The sequence below is a fragment of the Canis lupus genome, chromosome 30 (assembly GCF_011100685.1).
Source record: "Canis lupus familiaris isolate Mischka breed German Shepherd chromosome 30, alternate assembly UU_Cfam_GSD_1.0, whole genome shotgun sequence".
NCBI classification, from domain to species: Eukaryota; Metazoa; Chordata; class Mammalia; order Carnivora; family Canidae; genus Canis; species Canis lupus.
In genome coordinates, this window is record NC_049251.1 from 10,681,778 (window position 1) to 10,696,420 (window position 14,643).

The 14,643-nt window shown below is 38.9% G+C and overlaps 1 protein-coding gene across 18 annotated transcripts in view; it reads right to left on the minus strand.

Annotated features, from left to right (window-relative positions):
* The window catches only part of PPIP5K1 (diphosphoinositol pentakisphosphate kinase 1), a 48,773-nt gene that overhangs the window by 4,388 nt on the left and 29,742 nt on the right, over positions 1 to 14,643 (minus strand). For 16 of the 18 annotated variants that reach the window (XM_038580224.1, XM_038580223.1, XM_038580218.1 and 13 more), the window contains 2 exons: positions 12,401 to 12,538; positions 2,806 to 2,919 (listed from right to left, as the gene is read on the minus strand). In XM_038580224.1, the coding sequence (XP_038436152.1) occupies positions 2,806 to 2,919; positions 12,401 to 12,538 (252 nt within the window). Of the gene's footprint in view, positions 1 to 2,805; positions 2,920 to 12,400; positions 12,539 to 14,009; positions 14,193 to 14,643 lie in introns of all 18 variants that reach the window. The other 2 variants (XM_038580229.1, XM_038580225.1) reach the window with 1 other exon arrangement.

Below are 14,643 nucleotides of genomic sequence, written 5' to 3' on the forward strand. Positions count from 1 at the left end.
AAAAAAACTTTTGCACAACAAAGGAAACTATCAACAAAACAAAAAGGCAACCTACCGAATGGGAGAAGATATTTGCAAATGATATATCCAATAAAGGGTTAGTATCTAAACTACATGAAGAACATACACAACTCAACACCATCACCACCACCACCACCACCACCACCACCCCTGCCCAACCAAATAATCTAATTTAAAAATGGGCAGGAGTGTCTGGGTGGCTCAGTTGGTTGAGCATCTGCCTTTGCTTGGGTCATGATCCCAGGTCCTGGGATTGAGCCCCACATCAGGTTCCCTGGTCAGTAGTGAGCCTGCTTCTCCCTCTCCCTCTGCTGCTCCATGCTGCTTGTGCTTGCTCTCTTTCTGTCAAATAAATAAATAAAATCTTAAAAAAAAAATGGGCAGGGAACCTGAATAGACATTTTTCCATAGAAGACACACAGATGGCCAACAGACACATGCAAAGAGACTCAACATCACTAAACATCAGGGAAATGCAATGAAGACCACAATAAGACATCACCTTAAACCTGTCAGAATAGCTAGAATCAGAAAGATAAGAAATAACATACAATGCTGTATGTTAACTAACTGGAATTAAAATTAAATTTTTTTTTTTTTTTACAAGACAAGAAATAAGTGTTGGCGAGCATGTGAAGGAAAAGGAACCCTTGTGCACTGCTGGTGGGAATATAAATTGGTATAGACACTACGGAAAACAGTATGGAGATTCCTCCAAAAATTAAAAATAGAAATATCATATGATCCAATAATTCCACTAATGAATATTTACCCAAAGAAAATGAAAACTTTAGTTTCAAAAGATATATGTATCCCTATGTTTATTGTAGCATTCTTTACAATAGCCAAGTTATGGAAGCAGCCCATTGTACACCAAGAGATGTCCACCAATAGATGTCTGTGATAAAGAAGATACACATATATACATGATGGAATATTCCTCAACCATGAAAAGGATGAGATTTTACCATTTGTGACAATATGGATGGACCTAGAGGATACTATGCTAAGTGAAATAAAGGAAGACAAATACCATTAATATATATAGAATCTAAAAAAGAATAAATAAGCAAATAAAAAGCAGAATCAGACCTAAAATACAGGGAATAAGTTGATGGGGAGGCGGTGGTGGGAGGCTGGACAAATGAGTGAAGGGGAGTGGGGGATCTACGCTTCCAGTTATGGAATGAATAAATCACATGAACGAAAAGTACAACATAGGGAATACAGTGAATGGTATTGCAATAGCATTATATTGTGAAGGATGGTAGCTACACTTGTATTGCTCATAGCAAAATATATAGACTTGTTGAACCAGTATGCTGCATAATATTGTATATAACTATACTCAAATTTAAATATATATAATTATTTTTAAAGATTTTATTTTTATTTATTCATGAGAGACACATAGAGAGGCAGAGAAAGAACAGGCTCCCCACAGGGACCCTAATGTGGGACATGATCCTCAGACCCCAGGATCATGCCCTGAGCTAAAAGCTAAAGGCAGATGCTCAACTGCTGAGCCACCCAGGAGTCCCTATATATATAATTTTAAATAATATATTAAATATTATTTTAAAAAGAGACTTCCAGGGGCACAAAACCATAAACATTCCAGGAGAGGGATAAAAGAAGCAATGGCGAGGTGAATATAAGATAATTTAAAATTTGGGAGAAGTATTCTTGGTATCAGGAAGGAAGGTTTCTTCTGCATACAGGGTACCAATTCTGCAACTGTTTAACTCAATGCTGAAATATGAATCTTTGCTTCAGTCCTATCCAAATAAAATAATAAAAGCCATGTTTGATTTTAGTTATTTCCTGGAGGCAGGTTGAATAAGGAAAAGATTTTTTCCATCACTGGTGTCTCTGGTCCTTATCCTCCCTCTGAATGTCACTGGTACCTCTCCTTCCCTACAATTACCCTAAGAACTCCTTGTGACTCCACTATTCACATTGTTGCCAAGGAAAATTAGTGATAGGCCAGGAAATGAATGAATGAATGAATGGGTGAACGAATGAATTTATTGAGAGAGAAAGAGAGAGAGCATGAATGAACACCAATGGAAGAGGCAGAAGGAGACAGAATCCACAGTGAGTATGGAGCCCAACATGGGGCTCAATCTCACAACTCTAAGATCATGCCCTTAGCCTAAACCAAGAGTTGAACACTTAACAGACTGCACCACCCAGGTGCACCTTGTGATAGGCTAGAGCTTATAAAGAAGAGATGGGAAGAAGCAGCACCTCAACTTGAACTACTAGTTGAGATCAGACACCTTGAGAAAAGGGACATGTGGAAAGTAGTAGCAGATTCTAGTTTCCTTCTCCCAGCTTTTCTATATATTCAAGTTTCCTCTCAACTCATCTCTCAACTTCCTCTCAAGTCATCTATACTTGAGAAAGCTGTAGAGACCACATGGGAATCTGAGGAAGATGAAGTTTCTATCCTTTGTTCCCCGAAGCACCCTCTGGGACACTATCTTTTAGGTGCCTCTCCACTGAAACAGGTGCCTCTCCACTTTTAGGTGTCCCTCTGGGACACTATCTTTTAGGTGCCTCTCCACTGAAACAGAGAAAGGCCATGAGGGTGGAGATAATGAGACAAGGTAAACAGATCCTCCCTTCACCTTGGAAACAGCAGGTGAGACTGCTTCCCCTACAGGCTATTCCTGGTCTTTCAACCCTCATCTTCATTTCCCTCATGAAACAGGTCTCTCATTCATCAATCCCTCCATCCCTCTTGGCCTTTCTCCACAGAGTTCCAAAAGGATTACTTACACCAAGGGGGCTTCTCAGAGCGCTGCCGAAGTTGTAGGGTAGGTGAATGAAGAGTACGGGGTGGGGAAAATGGGCTATCTGAGGCTTGGTTGCTGTGCATAGAGTCAAAGAGGGCTGGACAAAGCAGGGAGAGAAAAGGAAGGGGAAAAAAAAAAGAGTTTGAGGAAGCATCCAAGAAACACAGGTTCTCAACATAAATCAAAACCAACTTACACATTTTCAGGCTGAAAAGTAGCATTTCCTAAGGACCCTTCACACAAACCATTTTTAATATTTAAACTTTATATTATGAATATTTTTAAACATTTTTGTTCCCTCCTCCATCCCCCCTTTTTAAAAAAAAGTAGGTGAAAAACTATTACAATTCATACTGATATCTTCATCTCCTGTATTTACCACATCAACATGTTAACATTTTGCCATATTTGTTTCACCCATTTCTTCATGCTGAAGTTCTTTTTAAAAAATGACAGGCATTATGAAACATTTCACCTCTAAATACATCAATATGCATCTCTAAGATATAAGGAATTTTTCCTACATACCCACACACCATGAACAAACCTAACAAAATTTAAAAATAATACTCTAATATATAATAGCCAATTCATATTCAAAATTCCCATTATTCCCAAACTATCTAATATCTGAACATGAATCATGCATTGCATTTTATGTCTCCAAGGTCTCTTTTAATCTAGAATATTATCCCTACACACACCATTTATTTTTCTTAAAGTGACTTTTTAAAAAAGGTTTTTATTTATTTATTTGAGAAAGAGAACGTGCACATGATCGGGGGAAGGGACAGAGGGAGAGGGAGAGATCTCAAGTGGATTCCCTAGTGAGCATGGAATCTAACATGTGGCTCAGTCCCATGACCCTGAGCCAAAATTAAGAATTGTATACTTAACCAACTGAGCCACTCAGATGCCCCTCAAAGTGACTTTTTGAAAAGAAGAGATCAGTTATGTCACAGAACTATATCATCTCACATTCTGGATTTGTGTGATTGCTCCCTCATAGAATCATTTAACTTATTTCACTATTGCTTGTATTTCCTATAAACTGGAAGTTAGATATAAAAGGCTTGATTCGATTATTCAGTTTAAACAACTTTGGTAAAAATACCAAGTAGGTGCCAAAGAGGTGATCCTATGTACTTTATGTCATACTAGAGGCACATAATATCTCACTGTTCCTCTAATTAAAGCTAAGTTTGCTAACTGGGTTAAGGTGGTAGCCACAAGATCTCACCACTGTAAAGTTTTCCCCTTCTGAGGAAAGAGGTAATCTTTTGGTACTACAAAACCCCATCAACATTTTACCTAATTGTGTTAGTATTCATTGATGATTCTTAATTATTTAAGTGGTGATTTTCTATTTCTATCAATCCTCCAACATTTACTAGCTGGCATATTTTCTGTAAAGAAGAGCTTTTCCCCTTCAACTGGGGTTATTTGATTACACTAAACTGCAGTTCTTACTGAAAAAGGAGAATAAGTGTTTCCTTTTTCAAAAAAAATATTTTATTTATTTGAGAGAGAGGGGGAAATCATGAGCAGGGAGAGGGACAGAGGGAAAAGCAGACTCCCTGCTGAGCAGAGAGCCAGAATGTGGGGCTCAGGCCCAGGAACCTGGGATCATGGCCTGTGCCAAAGGCAGACGCTTAACTGAGTGAGCCACCTAGGCACCCATGTGTTTGTTTCCTTTTAATTAGTTTTTGGAGAAAAGAGGTAGTGAAAAGTATTCTCCAATTGTGGCAGATGATAATTATTTTATTTTTGGTTTCTTTTTTGTAGAATTATTTACTTATTATTTATTATGAGCACATGGATCTTTATATATTCGTATACTTTACTCAATTACAGTAAATTATTCTTTTGAATGCTAAAATGTTCCAGTTATGGTCAGTAGGAACCTCTTCAGGCTTGACTGCTTCCTTGCTTTTGTTATAACATGCCTCGGGACCAGTTTGTATTTTTCTTGCCCTAGACTATGCCTTCTCAATGAAATTGGTTCCTGGTGAGGGTAAAAAAATCTTAGATATTCAACTGGTTTGTAGTCCATCACATAGTCATGAACCATAAACAGATATATACTATATATTTGTAGTATTAAAATTCCAGGTAGTAGGGGGTTGCTAGGGGAAAAAATCTCTAAAAAGACTGAGGGAGGGGGTACGAACATGGGATGTTTAGGTCTTCTTTAATTTATTTCAGCAATGTTTTGTATTTTTCAGTGTACAAATCTTTAAACTTCTTGGTTAAATTTGTCCCAGGTATTTTATTCTTTTGGATGCTATTATAAATTGTATTTTTTTTTAATTTCCTTTTTGGATTGTTCATTGCTGGTATCTAGAAACAAAATCTATTTTTGTGAGCTGATCTTGTATCTTGCAACTGTGCTGAATTTGTTCATTAGTTCTGGAAGTTTTTTTGAGGACTCTGCATTTTTTCTATATAGGACCATGTCCTCTGCAAAAAGAGATAGTTTTACTTTTTCCTTTCCAATTTCTATGCTACTTTTTTTTCTTGCCTGATTGCTCTGTCTAAAATTACCAAAATAATATTGAACAATAATGGTGAATGTGGGCATCCTTGTCTTGTTCCTGATCAGAGAGGGAAAGGTTTCACCATTGAGTATGATGTGCACTATGGGTTGTGCATAAATATTCTTTATCATTTGAAGAAGTTCCATTCCTAGTATGCTGGGCATTTTTATCATGAAAGGGTAGTGGATTGTATCAAATGGTTTTCTATGTCAATTGAGATGATTGTGAGTTTCTCTTTTGTTCTTTTAATGTAGTATATTACACTGTCTTTCTTATGTTGAATTACCCTTGCCTTCTTGAGATAAATCTCACTTTGTCAACTTGCTGTTGGATTTAGCTAGCTAGTACTGTGTTGAGAATTTTTGCTTCTGGGGCTCCTGGGTGGCTCGATCGTTAAGCATCCAATTCTTGATCACAGCTCTGGTCTTGATCTCAGGGTTGTGAATTCAAGTCTCCTGCTGGGCTCCACACTGGGTATGAAGCCTACTTAAAAAAAACACGGAGAATTTTTGCTTTTATATTCATAAGGGATATAGGTCTGTAGTTTTCTTATGGTGTCTTTGGCTTTAGTATCAAGGTAATGCTGACTTCGTAGAAAGTGTTTCCTCCTCTTCTATTTTTTGGAAAAGTGTGAAAAAAAAAAAAACCATGTTAATTCTTACTGTTTGGTAGATTTCACCAGTGAAGCTATCTTGTCTTGGACTTTTCTTTGTTGAAAAGTTTTTCTAGGGGTACCTGGGTGGCTCAGTTGGTTAAGTGGCTGCCTTTCGCTAGCTTTATGATCCCAGGATCGAGTCCTGCATTGGGCTTCCTGCTCCCTGGGGGGCCTGCTTCTCCCTTTCCCACTCCCCCTGCTTGTGTGCTCCCTCTCTCTGTGAAATAAATAAAATCTTTTTTAAAAAATAAAAAGAAAAGTTTTTCTACTGATTCAGTCTTTTCCTGTGTTATAGGTTGTGTTCAGATTTTTCATCTCTTCTTGGGTCACTTCTTGTGGGTTTCTAGGAATTTGTTCATCTAAGTTATCTAATTCACTGGCATACAATTGTTTATAGTACTCTCTTATAATCCTTTTTATTTCTGTAAGGTCAGTAGCAATGTCCCCACTTTTATTCCTCATTTTGGTTATTTGCATCAACACTCGCTTTTTCTAAGTCTGCTAAAGATTTGTCAATTTTGTTGATTTTTTTTCAAAGAGCCAACTTTTGGGTTTGTTGACTCTTTCGTTTTCTATTCTTTATTTCTTTTATCTCTGTTCTACTACTTATTATTTTATTCTTTCTATGAGCTTCGGGTTTAGTTTGCTCTTCTTTTAGTTCCTTAAAGTATATAGTTAGGTTTTTGGTTTATGATCTTTCTTGTGTTTAAATGTAGGTGTTTACTGCTATAAATTTTCTCAGCCCTGCTTCTGCTGAATTCCATAACTTCTGGAATGTTGCTTTTTCATTTTCATTCATCTCAAAATATATTCTAATTTCTCTTGTTATTTCTTCCTTGACCCAAAGGTTAAGAATGTGTTTAATTTCTACATACTTGTGAATTTTCCAATTTTTCCAATTTTCCTTCTATTAATGATTTCTAGCACCATTTCACTGTGGTTGGAGAGGATATTTTGTATGATTTCAATTTCTTTTAAAATTCATTTAACTTTTTTGTGGCCTATCATATGTTCTATACTGGAGAATATTCCATGTGCACTTAAGAAGAATCTGTATTTTGTTGGTAGTAGGATGTTCTTTGTGTCTGTTAGGTTTAGCTGGTTTACACTGTTATTGAAGCTCTGTTCCCCTACTGATCTTCTGTCTGGTTATTTTATCTATTATTAAAGGTGAGATATTGAAGTCTCCAACTATTACTATAGAACTCTACTCCCTTCATTCTGTCAATTTTTGCTTCATATATTTGGGGGCTCTATTGTTGGTGGGTAAATGTTTATAGTTTTTGTATGCTCTTGATGAACTGAACTTTTTATCAATATATAATGACCTCTGTCTTTTATAACAGTTTTTGCCTTAAAGACTACTTTGTCTGACATCAGTATAGTTACCCCAGCTCACATTTGGTCATTATTTGCATGGAATATCTTTTTCTATCCTTTCACTTTCAACTTATTTGTACTGTTGGATCTAAAGTGAGTTTCACATACATAGCATATAGTTGGATGATTTTTTAAAAATTCCATTCTACTGAGATGCCTGGGGGAGTACCATCGGTTGCGTGTTCTACTCTTGGTTTCAGCTCTGGTCATGATCTCAGGATCGTGGGATCAAGCCCTGTGTCAGGCTCCACCTTCAGCAGGGTGTCTGCTAGGGGGTGTCTCTTCCTCTGCTCCCCTCCCTCCATCTCTCTCTCTAAAATAAATAAATCTTTTAAAAAATCCATTCTGCTAATCTCTTTTATTTTGTAAAGGTTTTTTTTTTTTTTTAAAAAGATTTATTTACATATTTATTCATGAGAGACACACAGAGAGAGGCAGAGACACAAGCAGAGGGAGAAGTGGGCTCTCTGCAAGGGACCCTGGACCCCAAGATCATGCCCTCAGCTGAAGGCAGATGCTCAACCACTGAGCTACCCAGGCATCCCTTTTTTTTTAAAGATTTTATTTCTTTATTTGAGGGAGAAAGAGAAAGCATGGGCAGAGGGAGAAGCAGAGGGAGAAGCAGGCTCCTTGCTGAGCAGGGAGCCAGGCACAGCACTTGATTCTAGGACCCTGGGATGATAACTTGAGCCAAAGGTAGACATTTAACTGAACCACCCAGGCACCCTAATCTCTGTCTTTTAACTGGAGAGTTTTATTCATTTACATTTAGAGTAATCACTGATAAGAAAGGGCTTTATTCTGTTATTTCACTTTTTTTTTAAGATTTTATTTATTTATTCACGAGAGACACAGAAAGAGAGAGAGGCAGACACAGGCAGAGGGAGAAGCAGACTCCATGCAGGGAGCCCAATGTGGGACTTGATCCTGGGTCTCCAGGATCACAACCCTGGCTGAAGGCGGCACTAAACTACTGAGCCACCTAGGCTGCACACTATTTGTTTTTTATACATCTTCTACTTTATTTTGTTCCTCATTTCCTCCTTTACTATCATTTCTGTGTTTAATTGATATTTCTGTAGTGTTCCATTTTGATTCCTTTCTTATTCCCTTTTCTGTATATTTTTTAGACATTCTCATATTGATTACCATGGAGATTACAATTAACATCCTAAATTTATTTATTTTATTTTTTTTTTTTAACATCCTAAATTTATAACAATCTTTTTTGAATTCATGGCAATTTAGATTCAATAACATTCAAAAGCTTTGCTCTGGGCAGCCAGGGGTGGCTCAGAGGTTTGGCACCTGCCCTCAGCCTGGGGCGTGATCCTGGGGTCCTGAGATTGAGTTCTATGTCGGGCTCCCTGCCCTCTGCCTGTGTCTCTGCCTCTCTGTGTCTCTCATGAATAAATAAATTTTAAAAATCTTAAAAAAAAAATTTTGCTCCTACAAAGTACAGTCTTCACCTTATGTTGTCACAAATTATATCTTTATATAATGTATGCCTGTTAATACAGTCTTGTAATGATTTTTTTATTCATTTGAGTGTTAAGTCATATATGAAACAAAAAGAGGAGTTATAAACCAAAAATATAGTAATGTTGACATTTATATATACCAATGTAGTTATCTTTACCAGGGTTCTTCATTTTTTCGTATGGTATCAAGTCACTATCTAGTGTACTTTTATTTCAGCCCAAAATGCTTTCAGCATTTCTTGTAAAGCAGGTTTACTAGTGACAAAACTCCCTCAACTTTTATTTATCTGGGAATGTCTTAATTTTTTTCTTCATTTCTGAATAGTTCTGCTACATAAAGAATTCATGGTATCATTGTTAATTTTATTAAAGATCCCTTTTGTGTTACAAGCTGCTTTTCTCTTGCTACCTTCAAGATTTTCTCTATCTTCTGACAATTTGATGACAATGTATCTCAGTGTGGATCTCTTTGAATTTATCCTTATTTGTGTTTGAACTATTTAAAGTATAGATTTGTGTATTTATCAAATTTGAGAAGTCTTCAGAGCCATTATTCCTTCAAATATTTTTTTCAGCCTCTTTCTCTCTTCTCCTCCCAGGACTCCCATTTATGTACATGTTGGTAGTCTTGATGGTGTCCCACAAATATCTTTGGCTAATTTGTTCCTCCTTCTTTTTTCGTTCTCCTCAGACTAGACACTTAAAAATGATTTCTCTTTAATTTTGTTGATTTTTTCTTCTGCCTGCTCATATCTTCTAAGAAATCCTTAGTGAAGGCAGCCCCGGTGGTGCAGCGGTTTAGCGCTGCCTACAGCCCAGGGCGTGATCCTGGGGACTCGGGATCGAGTCCCACTTTGGGCTCCCTGCATGGAGCCTGCTTCTCCCTCTGCCTGTGTCTCTGCCTCTCTCTCTCTCTGTCTCTCATGAATAAATAAATAAAATCTTAAAAAAAAAAAAGAAATCCTTAGTGAATTTTACATTTGTTATATTTTTATCTTTCAGAATTTCTGTTTGGTTCCTTTTAATATTTTCTATTGCTTTATTAAAATATTTGTCCAAGTCTAACATCTATGCTTCCTTAGGGGCAGTTTCTGTTAATTTCTTCTGTAAATGGACCATACCTTTTTGTATCTTTGCATATCTTATAATGTTTTGTTGAAAACTGGACAGTTTGAATAGTTTTCTTAAAGATTTTATTTACTTACTTGAGAGAGCTAGAATCAGAGAGCACAAGTGGTGGGAATGGCAAAGGGAAAGGGAGAAGCAGACTTCTCTGCTGAGCAGGGAGCCTGATGTGGGGCTCAATCCCAGGACCCCAGAATTATGACCTGAGCCAAAGGCAGATGCTTAACAGACTGTGACACCCAGCCACCCTACATCTTGAGTATTATAATTGTGAATACCAGATTATTCCTTCTCCTCAGGGTTTGTTTTCATGGTTTGCTGTAGGCTGTGACTGTTTGTTTAGTAATTTTTCTACTATTTTTGTGAAGTCTATCTTCTTTGTCATATGTGGTCTCTGAAGTTTCTGTTCCTTTAGCTTGTTTCACAGCTAGTGTTCTGACAAGGATTTCTTTGAATGACAAAAACCAAAAGAAGAGGAGAGGAAGATGGGGGAAAAGGAAGAAAGGGGAGTTCTCCTGGTCTTTGCAGATTGGTTCTATGTTGAGTATTTCTTCAACACTTAGCTAAACTGTTTACAAATCCCTCTTAGCCTTCACTTCTTGCTTGTGCTGAGTCTAGAGTTTGGCCAGAAGTAAAATCTTAGGGTCTTCCCATGTGTTTTCTGTGCATGTATCCTTCCCTAGGCAGGTACATGGCTTCTAAATTCCCCAGTATATGTGGGTGCTTCTTAAGCCTTAATTTTCCAAAGAAATTATTTCCTTAATTTTTCACTCCAGCCTTTCAGTATACTTATTGTTTGCCTCAATTATAATTTTGCCCCAGGCAGCGGCATATTGTTCATTTGCATTACAATGTTTTCAAGAAACACTTTCTGCACAGCTACTTTTCTGCCCTGATTCAATGAAACAAAGGTAAGGACCCTGTGACAGTTTTTCAGGTTAGACAAGTTAGAATAGACAAACACAATTCTTTGAGAATAAAGTCTGTTCTGCTCCCTTTAGAACTAAGGACCAGAGTTCCATACAACCGGTCCTAGAACATGCCCTGCCATCTTTAAGATTGCTGCTAAGGTGGGGGAGAGGGTAGGATAGGAGATGGTAAAATGATGGGAAGCTTCCTGCCATTCTAAGCTTGCCTCTTTCTTGATTTAGCATTTTCCTGGTTGCTGCAAACTATTATAGCTTTTGCTTGATTTTTTGGTGTTTCTGTGGAAGGACAAGCCTTTTGAACAACCTATTGCTTAATTTTTACATTTAGATTTCTGAACCATACAGAGTTTACCTTGGTAATATAGCATGAAGCATAAATTCAATTCTAATTTTTTGTCAAATGACTATTCAGTTGTGCCAGCTTCATTTATTAAATAGTCTATCTTGGAATGACTCAGTCAATTAAGCATCTGCCTTTAGCTCAAATCATGATCTCCAGGGATCAAGCCCCATATTGGGCTCCCTGCTCACCAGGGTATCTGCTTCTCCCTCTCTCTCTGCTCCTCATGCTGTTTCTCAAATAAATAAATAAAGTCTTTTTTTTAAAAAAGTCTGCTTTCCCCCAGTATTTTGAAATGCTAACTTCACCGACTGCTAGATTTTCTATTTTGTTTGATTGGTCTCTCTGCCTATTCCTTTTTTTTTTTTTTTTTTTTTTTTTTTATTCATGAGAGACAGAGAGAGAGGCGCAGAGACACAGGCAGAGGGAGAAGCAGGCCCCATGCAGAGAGCCCAATGTGGGACTCGATCCCGGGTCTCCAGGATCAGGCCCTGGGCTGAAGGCGGCGCTAAACCGCTGAGCCACCAGGGCTGCCCTCTCTGTCTATTCCTGTACAAAAACAACAGTATTTTCATTATAAAAGTTTTATGGGATGTGGGGATCCCTGGGTGGCGCAGCGGTTTGGCGCCTGCCTTTGGCCCAGGGCGCGATCCTGGAGACCCGGGATCGAATCCCACGTCGGGCTCCTGGTGCATGGAGCCTGCTTCTCCCTCTGCCTATGTCTCTGCCTCTCTCTCTCTCTCTGTGTGACTATCATAAATAAATAAAAAAATTAAAAAAAAAAAAAAAGTTTTATGGGATGTTATAAAGTCTGATAGGGCTAGTAACTTCTCATTACTCTTCCTTTCAAGGTTTTCTTTGGCTACTCTTGCTTGTTTATTTTTCAAAGACAACTTCAGAATCCATTTGTCTGACTTTAGAAAAACATCAGCATTTTTACTGGAATCATGTTAAATTTATAAATTAACTTGGGAAGTTATGATGTTGAATTGGCCTATGCAATTAAACAATTTTTCAAGTCTACTTCTGTGTCTTTTTGGAGTGCCTATCTTTTTAATTTATTACTCATATTCTAGGAAGCATAAGAGTAGGGACAGAGACAAGGGTACAAGATGAAAGTATTCTCCATACCTGCAGATGCCTGTGCTTGGGCATCAGTATGGCGCTGGCAGACTCTACTTAGGAATTCACTCACTTGACGCAGGGAAAGGGCATTATGCAGTGTTTCCAGGGGGTAGATGGTAGGCACCATGGAACATCCTTCAAATCCTGTTAGAAAAGAGATGGGCAAAGTCAATGTTATTCCTGCCAGATATACCCCAACTGTCAAAGGAAGCATGGAGAGTCCCTGAGAGCCATCAGGAGAGTCCGTGGCTTTTGGAGTATGGGGTATCCAAGATCTCAAGAGAGGGAACTCTTTAGAGCCCCTACAGGTATCACCTCCAGATGCCCTAAGAAGTCTATCTGCTAAGGCTTCCAAGTGAATCAAATCACCACTTATCCTACCTATGGAGAGCCTGCAATGACTCATGGAAAAATAAATGAATTCCAATAGGTTAAGCACCTACATTGCTCTTACTCTTTCTAGGGGAATAAAACAAAAGTCCAGAGGTAAGGGGTGAAATTGAAGGTCTAAATGAGGTAGGGAGGTCATGGAGCTGGGAAGAAACAGTAGATTTCAGGGTTCATGTAAAGAGAACCAGATTAAGGAGGAATGGAATCTGAAGAAGGATTCATGCAGATTTAGGATATGAGTGGAAAGGCTGGAATATCTGGAAGCAAGCTGGAGTGCATGCAATACACATGAAGCTTAGCCAAGGAAAACCACATGCATGAACAGGCTGGGGGATGGAAGTTCTTTCTTGGTCATTTCCATCACAACAAAGCTTCTCCCTTCTGCTCTCGCTGGAAAACCCCAGACTTGCTAGGATTTCTCTATTCCATCAGGAAAATGAGGCAAATCCCTAGGAAGAAGAATAAATACTGATTCTCTGTCTGAACCAAACAATTCCAATGTAGGTTCACTGGTCTGGTTAGGGTGAAGGGAAAATCTAAATATATAACCCTAATCCCAGAGCCTGTTGATGAAAAAAAAAAAGTCCCCAATTGGAGGAACAAAATGCATACATCCCAAGCATTTTTCCAGCCCCCAATCTTTCCTGTGTCTCTTTAAAATTCCTTAAAGAAACTAAGAATAGACAGGACAGCAATATCTATGTAAGACATTGCCTCCTGTTCACTAATGTCTAAAACCTCTAATTCAAAAGGATCATACCTGACCATCTTCTAACTCTGGCCTTTGTTTGCTTCAAAGATTCAATTAAGACCTTTGTGCCTCAATTTTCCCCTGTAGTCTTATGGCAGGAGCATAGGAGAAGTACATCTCTAGCTCCTCAGAGTGGCTAGAAAAACGTTTGCATTTGAGGATGGTAGTAGCAGAGGGTTATAGAGACAAGAACAGATTTCAGGGCAAGAAACTACTCCTATGCTGAATAGAATTGGGAATGGGTAACATTAGGAGGCAGTAAGGAAGTAGAATAGTAAGGGGATGAGCAGCCAATGCTACAGCTACCAGGCAGTCTGGCCCCAATCCCATATCCAAGCAACTAAAGGCAAGTCACATAACCTTAGGGTAAATAGGAGAAAGGAACAGGTGGACTCTTCTGCCAGAAGTGCAATAAGCAAAGCAGTCAGTCCCAGCCAGGGTAGTGGCAGCAGCCAGCTTGGTGGCAGGGGGTACCGTAGAGGCACTCGGGGTCATCCTGGCCTGAGCGCAGCCAGTTCCGGAAGAGGCGCAGGTGGTAGGAGCACTGGTGCAGGTGATGCGCCAGCGTGGCATCCAAGGAGACTGGCCGGCCCCCTGGACAGTCAGAGGAAAAACTGCGCAGCAACCGGACCACAGGGTGCTGGTCATCCAGCAGCTCTGGAGGGGATGGGGGAGGACCACGGCAGGAAGCACAAAGATAAAGAAAGAGAAGAGGGAAAGACAATGAGGGGGGCACTGAGTGGCACAAGCACTACTGGGAGGTGGGGCCACTCAGCTCCAAGGTGAGCTAAGAGAGAAGCAGAGATGGTCAGAACCACTGGGTGTCTCTTTCAGGGAAGAAGAGTGTCGGCATCATACTAAGTCTAAAAGAAGAGGCCAGTGAGACTTCATCATACAGCAAGGCCCTCCCCCTTTCACTGAGCATAATTAAGTCAGTGCTTATAGACAGCAATCACATATTCTGAATAGGGGTAAGCTGGCAGTTTTGTGGCTGGAGTCTTGATTAGAGCTCCAGTGTCCCTGATTATCCTTGGACAAACCTTACTTACGGCCTGCTTCAGACAAATGTATTTATAAAGTTGGTATAGAGATGCAAAGTTCAAAGTCA